This window comes from Plutella xylostella, chromosome 16 (assembly GCF_932276165.1).
Source record: "Plutella xylostella chromosome 16, ilPluXylo3.1, whole genome shotgun sequence".
Lineage (NCBI taxonomy): Eukaryota > Metazoa > Arthropoda > Insecta > Lepidoptera > Plutellidae > Plutella > Plutella xylostella.
The window spans coordinates 3642977-3657985 of NC_063996.1; the positions used below are offsets into that span (position 1 = coordinate 3642977).

Sequence of the window (15009 nt, forward strand, 5' to 3'; positions counted from 1 at the left end):
GAAGAGCATAGAGTGAAAGCAGAGTGTGAAAAGACGTAAAGACGTAAAGACGATTAAGTTTGGTATAAATTAAACGACGTGATACATCATTAAAATACTACTTTTTATTTATCCCCACAAATTGGGGGCTCGTCCGGGATAAATAAAATTAAAAAATCTCGGAGATTACGGCGGATGAAGACGGATTTTTATAAAAACGACAAGACTGACAGTTGCAAATTTTACAAGAAAATTTTTCTTCGCATCACAACGCCTTCAGGTCTGAACATATACCATTTTAAGACGTAACGACGACGACAAGAAAAGAAGATGCCACGGACGACGACGGGAGATGACGGGGAGGCAGTCGGAACATCAGGACCGCTCACGTACACGGAGGAGCTGGTAGCTAAGTTCAGTGGGTGCGACCAGACCGATTCCGCAACACGGTGGGCGCAGGAGGTCGATGACAACGCCGAGATCTTCGGGTGGACGGAGCTGCAGCGGCTGATCGTGGGGCGCAGGTCACTGACCGGTACGGCGGCACTCTGGCTGCGTTCAGAGAAACCCTTCAAGACGTGGGAGGCTCTGAAGACGGCGGTCACCAAGGAGTTCCCAGACGCCGTAGATTCCAAGACGATCCATGAGTTAATGAGCAGCCGGAAGAAGAAAGCAAATGAGACGTGCCTAGACTACATGCTGATAATGAAAGAGCTCGGCAAGCGAGGCAAGATGCCCGACTACGTCGCTATAAAATACATCGTGGACGGAATACTAGACGACGAGTTACATAAGGTGATGCTGTACGGCGTGACGACCTATGGGGATCTGAAAGATAAGTTGAAAGTGTACGAGACCATCAGGCAGAAGTCGAGCGGAAGACGGGCACCGGTCTTCAATCGTCTACCTACTGCAACTACACCCGCAGGCCCCGCAGCAGCTGCACTCGCGCCAGGCAACAGGACGACGGCCGTGCGACTGTGCTACAACTGTGGAGAGAGTCAACACATGTCAGCAGATTGCCCGTACAGACAGAGAGGTATTAAATGTTTCCGCTGCAACGACTTTGGACATATTGCTACGCAGTGTCAACAGCCAGGCGGAAGCGGCAACTGGCGGAACAACGACGCGTTTGGACGAGGACGACCTGGTCTGCAGCAACCTCAGCGTGGGCCGAGGCGTTCAATGTTCACCATGCCTACGGAGTCAAACAACGAAAATTCAGCAGCGACAGCCAGTGACAGTTCAAACTGTATGTCAAACTGTATGGACGTCAACGTCAAGATGACAGATGCGAATGCAAATGTAAACAAACAGACGGAAAGACGAAAGCCGATGAAGACTATTGAAATTTCAGACTGCAAAATGACTGCTTTAATAGATACGGGCAGTGAAGTTAACTTGTTAACCGACGAATACTACAAACTGATAGGTTCTCCTAAGTTTGACGAGGGACATGTGAGTGCTTTGGTGGGACTCGGACAATTGGAAGTGAAACCTCTAGGGAAAGTCACTTTAAGTGTGAAGATAGATAAAGAACATTATAATAACGTATTGTTTCATGTTGTGAATAGAAGTTGTTTGCCTTACGATGTGATAATTGGTCAAGATTTTTTGAGAAGAGTGGTATTGATTATGGAAGACGGACGCGTGAGTTTACGTATGAAAGATGACGAATGGATGAAACAAGTAGGGTGTTATACGTGTGATTCTGTGGTTGTAGATTACATTAGTGATATCCAGTACAAGGAGCAGCTGACGGAGATGGTAGAGAACTACCAGCCCCTACAGGTCAAGGAGGCTCCCATACAGATGAAGATTGTGCTGAAGGATGATATCCCGGTGACAAGGGAAAAGACTAGGACAAGGATGATGATAAAAGTGGGACCGGGGCTAAGAAGGATTAGAAGGCGAGTTACACATGAGAGAAGAAAGATAAGAAGAGAAGAGATACACGAGATAAAAAAGATGAAAAGAAAGAAGGAAAAGAAGATGAAACAAAAGAAGACAAGAAAGAAGAAAAGAAAGGAAGTGATACTGGGGGAAAGAAAGATAAAAGTGATGATGAATGAATGATGACGAATGTGTGTGTTTTAAAATGTAATGCCGTATTTGTTTTTTCTTATTGTTTGTTCTTATTAGTATTATTAGTTAAGGTGTTAATATATTGTAATTAATAAGGCTGAGGGCAGCCTTAATGTCAGGATGGCCGAGTGTGGGAGTGGAACAGAACGCAAGGTGAAGTATCCATGACGACGAATAACAGAAGAGCATAGAGTGAAAGCAGAGTGTGAAAAGACGTAAAGACGTAAAGACGATTAAGTTTGGTATAAATTAAACGACGTGATACATCATTAAAATACTACTTTTTATTTATCCCCACATAGGTAACAATTTCATAAATACCTATACCCTAATCCTAGCCCTAAGTACTCAATTGGTCACAGCCATCCCCACTACAGTGTAGCAAAGCTCTCAGCAGGTTGTTGTAGAACATCTTCACTGACGGGAACAGTTGGTCGATGGTGTTGGTCAGCTCGTGCGGGTCGCTTAGCAAGTCGTAGTGCTCCTCGAAACGCTGGGAAAGAAATCATATTTACATGTTGTGGTTTTGTATCTACAGAGTTTTTATAAAATTGCTAATTAACCATCGAAGACCATGGTAAAATAACAGAAAATAAAAACGTCAAATAAGTATAGTTTTCTGCAGCAGTAGCGCCACGGATATTATTGAAACTACATAGATAGGTTTTGACAGCACAAATTTGAATTTGTGCCTTCAGAATCGACATGAATATTCGCTTCCTACCTCATTATCGCTGAACTTGCAGTACTTGGCGTCCACGTTGTCGGCGAAGTGTCTGAGACACCCATACGTGTTGTTGCGCGCGTCCTGACACTTGCATGAGAAGTCTGGATAGCATTCCTAAAATCATAAATAATAATGCATAAAACAATGATATTGGGTTTGATATCCATTCTGCCGCTTTAAGATAAACATCACTATATCGCAATTCACCATAAATCTGGCGCGGTGATTGGTGGAACGCGGATTAAACGAATTAATCGACGTCGATAACGAACCCGTGTAGCGGCCGCTGGCTTGACACTATAACTACTGTTCTGCGACGACGCATAGTATACATGTGTACCTACCTATAGCCTCTCCAGCGCAGGTGGCAGGTCCACTAAGAGAGTGTGAACCTCTACATAGGCCCAAAAATATAACTATTTGTATGAATTTCTAAACAAATGAATATAAAAAACAAACTCACCGCCAGATTCTTCCCATCATACTTCCACGTACAATTAGCATCCACAGTCTTCGTGTTCCCTTCACCATAATACGTGATCAGCATATTTCTCTCCTTCGTCTTATTCTGTGCATACAAGTCTATGACTCTCCCATCCATAGTCTTAGGCGGTGCTAGCTTGGCCATACTGAGAATAGTTGGGGCTAAATCTATGTTGATGACGGGGTCAGCATTGATAGTGTTCTTGGGAATTCCTGGCCCAGATATGACTAGAGGGACTTTTATGTCCGTCTCGTATGGCTGTCGTTTGTCGTATACTTGCGAGAATTGGCCTGTAAAGAACAAATAAATAGAGAATTGAGCTTGTTTTATTTTTACTGTTAGGTACTAAGTGCACAACTAACTAACTAAAATCCTAATAAAATTGTCATGGTCATGCTTTATATTTCGCGCTTCATTGCAGAGCCCCTATAGCGAGATCTATTGATAACCTTCAGCGGTACAATAGAAATCATGTAGGATTTTAGGAGCCTTTGGAGGTGCGGGTGGAATTATATATGCAAAATTACGTTCGTCTATAGCGGAAATAACGCGCTATGAATCCTCTCTTATTATTCGTTTATAAATACTTACACGGGGCCTCCATAACATGATTTCTAGGGTACCTCAATTCTGTATATAGCTTAATACCACAAAAACTCACCAACATGGTACCCATTATCCGATGTAAACACCAAATACGTGTCCTCCAACAAGTTGTTAACCTCCAATGCATTCACAACATCAGCCACCATCTCGTCGACGGCCAGGAGGGCTTCCCACCGCGAGCGGTACACGCGGTCCAGCTCCGGCATCAGGGCTTCGGGCAGCGGCGTGGGAGGCATTCGGATCAGCCAGTGTTTGTCCTGTGGGGGTGAGAAGGGGGTTGAATATGAAATTTTGTGACCAATTTTGCTAGGGGGCCGTCCATTAATCACGTGAGGCTCAAAGGGGGGGGGGAGGGGGTACGGAAAACCTCACGAAACCTCACGAAACATCACGAGGGGGAGGGGGGGGTCTCGTTAGACACGACGACGCTCCGCTCGTGAGTGTCGCCGCTGGCATCCTGTCACCGGGTGCACTGGACCGCTGCTGATGTCTGCTTGTCTCTGGCACCGCTGAAGTGGCCGGCGATATACACGATGACGCTCCGCTCGTGAGTGTCACCGCTGGCATCCGGTCACCGGGTGCACTGGACTGTCTCTGGCACCGCTGAAGTGGCCGGCGATATACACGATGACGCTCCGCTCGTGAGTGTCACCGCTGGCATCCGGTCACCGGGTGCACTGGACTGTCTCTGGCACCGCTGAAGTGGCAGGCGATAGGCACGATGACACCCCGCTCGTGAGTGTCACCGCTGGCATCCTGTCACCGGGTGCACTGGACCGCTGCTGCTGGGGCCGCTGACTCCGGTTAAGTTCACCCGAAGCGCGCCTTGATGTGTTGTCCTGGTGCCGCTAAGTGATAGGGCGGTGGCGCAGCTCGCGGCGCCACTGCTAGCACCCATCACTGGGCACACCGGAGCTCGACTGCTGATGCAGCCATCCCTACCGGAACGATCCTCGGATCGCCCGGTTGACGCCTTCAGAGACGATGCGTCTCTGATTTCTAGCGCCTGATCAAAAAGTGGCTACTACTAGGGTGGTGTGGTCAGTGACCACATCCACCTGGATCCGGCTCGAAGGACCATGAAAAGGCTTGGTAGCCTTAAGTTCGGATCGCTGGTAGTAGAAGCGACGTTTATTTGAATAAGAAGAAAGGTTATTAATATGTAAGAACTCTTAATACCGAGATACAGATTCTGGCATAGTGACATCTATGTAAATACATAAAAACTACTTGATAACTGAACATCACGTGTATTAATTTTTTGTCAAAACCGCTAGGTATTTCTGAACCGAAATTTTGAACGGCGCAAAAATTTGAAAGATTTTTAGTATGACCTTGTGTTATTACTTATTACTGTGAAAAACAAACTTCGACAGTTTCAAAGGCTTGCATGCGTTTCAATCACCGGATGTATGAAGTCAACCCCAACAGCCGCCCTAGAAATAATTCTAGGACTTCCACCACTCGATATTATCATCAAGCAGGAAGCTAAAGCGGCGGCGATAAGGCTAAGTAACATGGGACTATGGTCAACGAATACTACTGCACAGGGACACAGTCGCATACGTCTTGACATTGCCAAGTTGTCGGCTCCCGGGTCCACTGAATGCAGCGACACTACTATAAAGACGTTTATCTTCAACAGAAGCTACACTATCCAGCGAGATCAGTGTGGCACATCAGACGAAAACAATTACGACATCAATATCTACATTGACGGAGCCAAGAACAAGAAGGGCAGCGGTGGAGGTGTCTTCTGCCCGGAACTTAATTTACAATACTCTGTCAGCTTCGGGAACAAAGCTACTGTTTTTCAGGCAGAAGCTGCCAGCCTACTTGACGGAGCTACACAAATAAAAGACACAAAAAATAGCAATATCTGCTTCTACACAGACAGTATGGCTATTTTAGGTGCCTTAGGCAGAACTGTAACAAAATCTAAATTAATTTTAGAATGTCACAGAACACTGGAAAACCTAAGCATTTCAAATAATGTAACAGTACAATGGATTTTAGTCATAACGACAACATACGAAATTGCGACGCTGACCGACTAGCAAGAATGGGATCAAATACCCTACCAATAGGGCCAGAACCATTTATTAGTTTGTCATCAAAGGCAATAAGGCAATGTCTCACCGATAAAACACTATCTGAACACAATCAGGAGTGGAAAAATCGTGTAGATTGCAGACAAACTAAAGCGTTTATTGTATCACACAACCATAAACTTACACGCTACTTACTCAACCTGTCCCGTAGTAATATATCATTAATGGTAGGATTAATAACAGGACATTGTTGCGTGAATAAACACTTATATACCATAGGTAACTCAACTATTCCCTTATGTAGGACATGTAAGGAAGTAGATGAGACGGTTGAACATATTCTGTTAGCTTGTCCACCTACTACAGAAACAAGATTATGTATTCTTGGACCAACAGAGCGCCTACCTCAGCTATTACAACACCCAGGCCTGCTACTCCAGTTTACTCGGGAGCTAGGCTGGCTGAGCTGAAATCAAGGGGATATGTACAAAGGTTCCACTCGAGAGAGCCACGTACAGGAACTTCACCCCCTATGAGAATAGAATAGAATAGAATAGTATGACCTTGATTGACTTGCCCGCCGTTGCTAAGCAACGACTCCCCGCGCGCCGCGAAAGACCGCCCGCCCTGAGTCGTTGCAATTTTCGTTATATATTTTCTAGTCAAAAATAGCCTTTACATAGACTTCCAAAAAAATACACGTGATCCATGGGGGGGGGGGGGGGGGGGTTAGTCTCAAACCTCACCAAATATCACCAGGGGGGAGGGGGGGGGGTCAAAAAATGAGAAAAACGACCTCACGTGATTAATGGACGGCCCCTAGTATTGATGGTAACTGAGGGCGTAGACAAACAAAGTACAAGTTTCTCTAGCATGCTGAGGCGAGGGTATTTTTAAAGGATCCATTAACTTATTTTTAAATATTTAGATAAGTATGCAGAAGTGTGGGCAAATTTTTTAGTTGTGCAACAAAGTGGTCACCTCCCACTGTAACTATTCATGCTTTCATAAGACCTATCGCTGTCCCGCGATACCTTCACCTTCACACATCGCACACCAAACTTATGTTAACTACCGAAACGGTCTTATCAAAGCTTTACTAATGTATTGTTTCCACTCACATCAGCCTTCACATTAAAGCTGGGGCTTCTCAAAGCGCTGACATTGGCGTAGACCCCCTTGTGCCGGTCCGCGGGGGTGAAGGGGGCGTGCGGGGCGGGGGGCGCTAGTACCATCAGGAAGTTGGACCGCTCTGCGCTGGACTGCTTGTCTATAAAGCTTAGCGATAGCGAGCGCTGGAAGAAAATGAAGGAATAAGTTTAGTGTCAAGTTAGGTGTATATGGCGCTACGAGTGTTGAAAGTCTAGTCTAAGAAGCGATAGTGAGCGCTGAAGGATGAAGGTAAGTTGTATGTAGATGGCGCTACTAGTGATGGAAGAGCGAAAAATTTGTTATAGGTGGCAGCACCGTAGAATGCAGCTGGGCGTAAAAAGTATTATTTAGTGTGGCTAAAAACTATTTTGGAGAATGAATCGATACACGATAATCGATTTTAATCCCCACTGTTCGAAAAGTAATAAGGCATACCTAAGGGACAGCATAAAAATAGAGAAGTGGCATAAGATAAGGAACTTAACTACACTTACATAAGGTTATCATTTCCTAACCCATTTCCAAGATAAAAAGTCTTTGTAATTGTATTATTTTTATGTTGTAACCTGAATACTGTTTTTACAAGGTTTTTATAGATAAATGTGGTAGAAGGGAAGGGGTAGGTAACATATTAAGACAAGGTATTAGGACAAGGTACAAAAGTATATATAGGTAGATACTGGTACTAATATAGCAGCTGACCGTAATTGACTGTATCACAGCCCTAGTAGCTGCATAAAAACTCTCAGGAAAATAGTTTTGTTTGAGATTTTTTTCAACGGTCGTTGTGTATGGTCAGCTTATTTCTGAATTGGTACCAGTAGCTATAGGTATACTTTTGTACCTTGTCAATATTACCTGCCCGTTCCCTTCCACCACACATTTATTTGAATACTCACAATAGTATCAGTCAAGTACAAGTCCCGGCTGTACGTGGGCACGCCGTTGTTGGACACCGTGTAGTTGTAGTAGCGGGAGTTGCCGACCAGCCCGTGCCACTCGGCCCAGCCCGGCGGCACGTCCCCGCCGCCGGAGGAGACGCCGTACTGGAGTGGGGGGATGAGGAATACCTCAAGCAATACTCACAATACCTCAGAGCCTGAAGACAAGTCTTCAACCAGTGCGTCCTGCCAGCGATGACGTATATGGTGCAGAGACGTGGACACTGACGGTAGGACTGGTCCACCGATTTAAAAGTCGCTCAGCTGCTATGAAGAGAGCTATGCTTGGGGTTTTTCTGATGGATCGTATCAGAAATGACGTTATCCGTCAGAGGACTAAGGTTACCGACATGGCTGTCAAAATATACAAGCTGAAGTGGCAATGGGCTGGTCATATTATCTGCCGAAGAACCGATAACCGTTGGGGTAGACGAGTTCTCGAGTGGAGACCACGAACAGCCAGTGTATGATTATTGGCTGATGATGATGATAATACTCACAATAGTATCAGTCAAGTACAAGTCCCGGCTGTACGTGGGCACGCCGTTGTTGGACACCGTGTAGTTGTAGTAGCGGGAGTTGCCGACGAGCCCGTGCCACTCGCCCCAGCCCGGCGGCACCTCCCCGCCGCCTGAGGAGACGCCGTACTGGAAGTGGGGGGTAGGGTTTAAAGTTGTAGTAGTGAGACAAAGTAACGAAGCAGCAGTGCAAAGTGATAACAGTTAGTAGTCAGTGACAGATTTTAACTACTCTGACTGGGAACTGAAGAATTACCTTACACCACTATTGAAAGTATAGGTATTTAATTAACGCTCGTCCAGCTCTAGTATTTTAAACCAAAATGCGAAAAATAAGTGGGTAAAAAGGGCGCTGATAAAACATCTTGAAAAATGGTGGCCAGTTTTAAATACACACAGCACGGACAGCTATAATAAGAGGGAAAAATAGTGATAGACAGATAGACTTTTTAGATAGATAGATAGACTTTTTCCATTTAAAGATTTAAGTATATGTATTTATCTATCTGCTTGGAATGGAATATAACAATAGTATTAGAAATGGGGCAGAGTTTACAAAATATGATTGCATTTTGTAATAGATAGATATGATGCAGTTGCATAGGATCAAACATAAGCTTACTCAAATAAAAGATAAGGAATATCTTAGCAAACACACCTCATTCAAATACTTCCCAGCATAGAAAGTGTTGTATCCAGCATTATGCAAAATAGCTGCAAAGGTGTCATTCTCCTGACTCTTCCAGTGCACCCCGTAGCAGCCGGCCGAGACGCTGTTGCCGTATGTGCCATGGTTGTGGATGTACTTGCCCGTCAGGATGCTTGACCGACTTGGGCAGCAGATTGGTGATGCTGCATACTTTGGTGGGTAAAGTTGGTCCGGTTAAAACAAATTGGCAGGATTTCCTTTTTCATTTTAAGTTTAAATATATTTAAAAACAATATAAATTGAAGAAAATTATGAACATTAATTTTAGCAACATGAATATTTACATGTACTTAAATGGATTTCCATTATCTTTAGAGATCAGTTAAAGGTTCCAATACACAGCTAAGGTTAGACAGCTAGTGTGCCGCCAAAACAGTTATTGAACCCATTTGTATCTGGCCTTGTAAAATAGTTCGAGTTATCTTTTATCAAGTAAAGCTGCAAAACACTCACAGAATTTGTAAACACAACTCCGTTATCAGCAATAAACCGTTGAACATTCTTCATAGGGGTCTGCAATTGAATAAAACAAAGAAGTTTTAACGAATGTTTATTCACTTGAATAAATTGCATTTTGTAACACTAAAATCAATTATTTACTAACCATGCCACCCAATACCACATCTTGATCATCTGTTAAAAACATAACTATGTTTTGGCCATAGCAACTGGCCGCAAACACAATTGAAAACAACAATAGACCTTTAGAACGCAACATTGTGACTATATTTCTTTATACGCTTAGGAAATTAGGTTTAAACTAGCACTACTGTGGCGTAGATGGCATTATCTCGAGACCGGCACATTCGCTCGCCACCACGACGCCGACTGCGAAGAAACCGACGCTCTTCACTATTGACCTGAAAGTAAAAGTGTTATGTAAACAATAAATACGATATGACGACACAACTCAACGATAAAAATCAATAATCTATATTTTTATAGGTTATGTGCATGTTGACTTACCATTTGAAGGGATCGTAGTAGAAATCTTTCAAAAAAGCAACGGGGCCGTTTTTCGCCATTGTTGGAGGTAATAGTAAAATGGGTCAAATATGAAAATAGCGGCAAATATGGCTATATTTTTCTAAATTTTCTTCAGAAAGAAATTTACTGAAAGTATGCTTGATATTTTTGACACTGACAGTGACAACTGACAAGTGAGGTGACATGACAGTTGACACAAGCATAGACTAGGAACAGTTTTTTTTACTAGGTAGGTTGTACCTACGCCAACATTTTATAAATCCAACAGAAAGTTAAACAAAACCAATATTATCAGTTCATTTATTATCACGTATTGTATTTACTATCCAATCAGAGAAATAAGCAAGTTTCGTATACACGCCCGGGTAGTAAGGATGGCCACAGCTGTAGCCAAAAGACATTAGGCCGACCACAACTCCTTTATAGATTAGGGGTCCTCCTGAATCTCCGTAGCATCCATCAACTCCCCCTTGATCTAATAAGCCACCGCACATCATTGCCTCCGTTATTGTGGCACTGAGATTGCTGTAACGCTTCTGGCAAGTCGCGTGGTCGATGGTGCGAAGTGTTGCGTATCGCATTTGATCGGGTTGCATGCTGTTTGGGTCATTCTGAAAGGGACATGGGCAGTAGTTATTGAGTGGGTACGTTTACAGTTATGTAATAGAGGGAATGAGTAGGTAACTACCTAGAGTAGGTAGTTAGCTAGTAGGTAACTAATTGAAGATATAAATACCGTTGTGACACCCCATCCGATCAATGTAACTTTGGAGTTTTCTTTAGTTTCAGTTCCTGGCTTCGGTATAGTTCCTTGTCTCACGTACTTGTTCAGGGTAAACGGCTTTGATGCTACTAATACAGCCACATCATTGTTGTAAATTCTTTTGTCGAAACCTAAAAATACAATTACCTAGTTAGGTAAAGGCCCACGCTAAGATTTTATCCAGGTAAGTAATAAATAGGTAGGTAACGTTACGGCACCAGTAATGGACACCTTAAGGATTTTCGTAAAACTATGCATACCCTGTTTTAGACAAAATAAGTTTGTAAGTGTCCATTACTGGTTCCTTGTCCATTACTGCGGTGCCGTTACGTTATTTACATACGTGATACGACCTACCTACCTCTGACTAGGTAAGTACCATTACTTACTAATTATAGTACCTACTTACCAAGGTACCTATACTACTTGCTACTGCGAAGGTGTTTACAAGTAAGTAATAGAGGTGGCTTGGCTGTTAGCCATGTCTAATCATTCCATAGATGCAGTCGCCAAATTGGTACAGTAGTTTAGCCAAACTGTAGGTGAGTAGTTGAGTACCTATTTGGCTAATAGACAGTATGATTCATTACCAAGCAATACCTAAGAAATCTATCTAAACAGCAATACAATGCAATGATCATGAAAAATTGCTCCTAACTACAGAATAATATTGAATACCTACTTAGTTGAGGATGACGAGTTCTTAAGTATCTTCAGAGGACTTCCAGCGGCTGTCCTAAGTATATGCATTCCTGGTTTATTATTGTGCTGATGATGTGCTGGTGGTGAGTTACCTGGGTGCGTAATGATGGTCTTCACATCGTGCAAGACCCCTCCCCGAGTGCGGTAGGAAGAGCCCACACGGATTTTCCACAGTTTCGGGTTGTTATAACTGAAAACAATAATGTAGGTAAGTATTAGATAGTTACTTAGATAGTTAATAACAACGGCTCTGTTCTGTAGCTCCAAAGTATGCACTAGCTTCTGGGGCACGGGGTGGCAGGTTCAAATCCGGCCATGGCACACATTAGGGATAAGAAGTTGTGTTTGGCCCAGTTAGTAACTGAAAGTTGTTTACCGGTCTATGTATTTTATGTAGGTAGTTACAGACTTTGCCTCAGTATGGAGTGGGAAAGCCGTGTGTGATATCCGAATACTCACGTCGGGGCAGCACACCAATGCGATGCAATGGGACACCGCAAGAGCGGCTCTATGGTACTACTCACGTCGGGTCAGCGAGTATACAATGCGCGGCGGAGAGCACGTGGCGCGCGGTGAGCACGACCGCGGCGCAGTACTGCACGCGCTCACGCAGCAGCTGCGCCACTATGGGACACCGCTCTATGGTGGTCGGCGCCCCCCCGAGCACCCGGGTGCTGACGCTGGCTTGCCCTGATTGGTTGGGGGTAAGGGTTTAAGATGTTAGACAATGAATTATGTATATACAAACATACTTAGGTACCTACATCATGCCCTGATTAGGTAGGGGGTAGGGGTTTAAGATGTTAGACCATGAATTACATACACACATACTTAGGTACCTACATCATGCCCCTGATTAGGTAGCGGGTAAGGGTTTAAGATGTTAGACCATAAATTATATAGTTACACACATACTTAGGTACCTACATCATGCCCTGATTGGGTAGGGGGTAGGGGTTTAAGATGTTAGACCATGAATTAGATAGTTACACACATACTTAGGTATACCTACATTACACCTTTGCCTCAAAAAATATTTACGGTTGCGGGGAAGCAGTGGACCAGAGCGGTACGGGACCAAAAATTAGCGTACAATAAAGGATGCTTTTAATCAACAGCGATAGAACTCTGGTGATGATTTGATGAGATGACATGCTGCAGTGGGCTCAGCGGCAGGGCAACTTATAGAGTCGTTCTTAGGTACTATTCGTTGGAAAAAACTAAGCTACGTAAGTACTTCAAGTAAGTAGATACCTATGTAGATGTAAGAGGGAGGTAGATGGCAGAAGAGTTCAGTACTTACCATTAACAGAACTGAGGATGATCCCAGCAAACAATAATAGCACACGCATTTTACTTTTTACACTGGCGGCCTACTAAACTATTTTATTTTATTTATGAGTATGCAAGTATTTAAATCCTTAATTTAGTACCTAACTAACTACATGCGGGTGTTCATAGTTCGAATGTCAACTGCACTGAGCTGCTAACTTTCTAAACTATAGGTGGCTACTAAACCGAATTTGCAGTTTTTGATATATTGATCAGATAATAAAACTGGTTGGTAGGTGACTTTCGTTGAGAGAGTACTTAGTAATGGATAAAAGTGAAAGTACCTGACTTTGTAAGAGGTAAGTAGTTACTTAGTAATAATTAAGTATAGGCTAGGAACACAAATACCTACTCGTATAACATGATAATTTTATTCTATGGTCAAACCTTACTATTAATTTCGCTAAAAATAAATTTATTAATAGCTAGGTATGACCTATGAACTCTTAATTCAATTATCTCGGTAGCAGGTAAAAAAGTGCTGTGAATAAATAAATTCTTTGAAATGTAATTTAAACCCATGATTTCAAACATTGCACTAAAGGTTTATTAACGTCACAATCACAAGTAACAATAAAAATCACTACAAGAACTTTAACTTAATATTTCTATACATACTTACTTAAGGTAACATTAGCCATAGCAAAATAATACTATAAACAGAACACTATTGTTCATTAGCACAAAACTATTTCATCGGATAATACCTTTGCTTCTTATCGCTCCTTGGATTTGGTTTTCAATACTTGTGTAGTATTTTAACCGAGCCAAGAGCTTGGTCACTTGTTTCATATCACCATCGGAGAAAGAGCTAGACAGTTGTTTCTGTAGAGATTCAATTACTGATTTGTTTTCCTTATTGAGTTTCATGATGTCCGCTTCGGTCTCCGCACTTTCTACGGCCTCATTAATTTCCATTATTTCCATGAGGAACTCTGGATCGTGGTCCGTCTGCTCGGGGATCTCTTGGCCTTTCAGCCGCAGCATGTAGATACCTTGGGGATAGCAATTGTTTTTTATTATAATATCTTAATAATATTATTATTCTTTTATTTTTTATTATTCGTTTACACACTTTATTAAGTACCTATTTTTCCTGTACCTGCTGCAGGTTGACTGAAGAAATTTTAGCATTACCTAAGTCCACCCTTTGTAGGTACTTTTATTTTGTAATATTTGTACAATAAAGAGTTAAATAGATAAATATTATATTATCTGTGATTCATTTAAATCATAAAAATATTGTACCTCGGGCTAGTGGCTCCAACAATGTATTGTATGCTTCATTTACAAGAGATGAATATTCTTCGGACACTTCCAATTCTTTAGAATCCCTGCAATAATAACAATATAGATTAGCACTGGGGAATGTAATTGTCCTTGCAGAGTAAAACTAAAAAGGTTTGAAATAGTCAGAAATTTAAGGAGTAGGTACTTACTAACTTAATTAGAACAGTTAGGCACTTGTATAAATAAGTTTATTATCATATAAATGTAGGTACTGCTAATGAATTCAGTATGGTATGGTGATACCAATAAGGTACTTACCTACTTATTCTATTTACTTACCGATTAGCAAACTTATCAGGATGCAAAAACTTTTGTAACTCTTTATACCTCTTTGCAAGTACATTGGGGTCTAAATTGTAGGTTTCTTGGACTCCAATAACTTTGAAATAGTTATCGCTCTTGTTGGGCTTCTGCAGAGATTTACAATTCGGACAGAATAGATTGGAAACCAATGTTGGGGCATCTTTTCCACAAGACCAGCAAGAAATGAATCTAGTATTTTGCGAAAAGACACATTTTATCATGGTGTTTGTTACCACACGCCCCATAAAATTCATTGTGCACTTGGGTCACTTTCTTTTAAATAAAATTAATACGTATTACCTATTATTTTAGGTAAGTATTAGAAAAATACAATAATCAAGATGAAAATCTTCTTGTTTTGAATTGAACTTTTAGACAAC

At 42.3% G+C, this 15009-nt stretch overlaps 3 protein-coding genes across 3 annotated transcripts; all 3 read right to left on the reverse strand.

The window, feature by feature from the left end:
* Positions 1 to 2366: 2366 nt before the first annotated feature.
* LOC105384301 (N-acetylglucosamine-6-sulfatase) lies at positions 2367 to 10421 on the reverse strand. Its single transcript, XM_038118504.2, has 10 exons — positions 10219 to 10421; positions 9857 to 10112; positions 9706 to 9765; positions 9202 to 9402; positions 8526 to 8672; positions 7054 to 7227; positions 3937 to 4138; positions 3255 to 3565; positions 2789 to 2905; positions 2367 to 2557 (listed from the first exon to the last, which is right to left on the reverse strand). The coding sequence occupies exons 2-10, from the start codon at positions 9968 to 9970 to the stop codon at positions 2405 to 2407; spliced, it is 1479 nt and encodes a 492-aa protein (XP_037974432.2). The 5' UTR covers positions 9971 to 10112; positions 10219 to 10421; the 3' UTR covers positions 2367 to 2404.
* On the reverse strand, positions 10019 to 13056 carry LOC119693888 (trypsin CFT-1). Its single transcript, XM_038118823.2, has 6 exons — positions 13008 to 13056; positions 12229 to 12394; positions 11797 to 11894; positions 10976 to 11133; positions 10732 to 10850; positions 10019 to 10112 (listed from the first exon to the last, which is right to left on the reverse strand). Exons 1-6 carry the CDS (start codon positions 13054 to 13056, stop codon positions 10019 to 10021), a joined length of 684 nt encoding a protein of 227 aa, XP_037974751.2.
* Positions 13057 to 13564: 508 nt separating this feature from the next.
* On the reverse strand, positions 13565 to 15002 carry LOC105384303 (iron-sulfur cluster co-chaperone protein HscB). Its single transcript, XM_011554515.3, has 3 exons — positions 14606 to 15002; positions 14285 to 14370; positions 13565 to 14031 (listed from the first exon to the last, which is right to left on the reverse strand). The coding sequence occupies exons 1-3, from the start codon at positions 14881 to 14883 to the stop codon at positions 13730 to 13732; spliced, it is 666 nt and encodes a 221-aa protein (XP_011552817.3). The 5' UTR covers positions 14884 to 15002; the 3' UTR covers positions 13565 to 13729.
* Between the last annotated feature and the right edge of the window lie 7 nt (positions 15003 to 15009).

Bases quoted from the DNA above. Each gene is read 5' to 3' on its own strand.
- LOC105384301 (XM_038118504.2), bottom strand. From the start codon at position 9,970: ATGTTGCGTTCTAAAGGTCTATTGTTGTTTTCAATTGTGTTTGCGGCC. The intron at 2,906-3,254 runs GTGAGTTTGTTT...TTATGATTTTAG, and splicing joins ATGATGGGAAGAATCTGGCG to GAATGCTATCCAGACTTCTC. The intron at 2,558-2,788 runs GTAGGAAGCGAA...TTTCTTTCCCAG, and splicing joins GCAAGTTCAGCGATAATGAG to CGTTTCGAGGAGCACTACGA.
- LOC119693888 (XM_038118823.2), bottom strand. From the start codon at position 13,056: ATGCGTGTGCTATTATTGTTTGCTGGGATCATCCTCAGTTCTGTTAAT. The intron at 11,895-12,228 runs GTGAGTAGTACC...TATTGTTTTCAG, and splicing joins TGTATACTCGCTGACCCGAC to TTATAACAACCCGAAACTGT. The intron at 11,134-11,796 runs GTAACTCACCAC...TTGTATTTTTAG, and splicing joins GACCATCATTACGCACCCAG to GTTTCGACAAAAGAATTTAC.
- LOC105384303 (XM_011554515.3), bottom strand. From the start codon at position 14,883: ATGAATTTTATGGGGCGTGTGGTAACAAACACCATGATAAAATGTGTC. The intron at 14,371-14,605 runs GTAAGTAAATAG...TTATTATTGCAG, and splicing joins CCTGATAAGTTTGCTAATCG to GGATTCTAAAGAATTGGAAG. The intron at 14,032-14,284 runs GTACAATATTTT...GCTATCCCCAAG, and splicing joins GTTGGAGCCACTAGCCCGAG to GTATCTACATGCTGCGGCTG.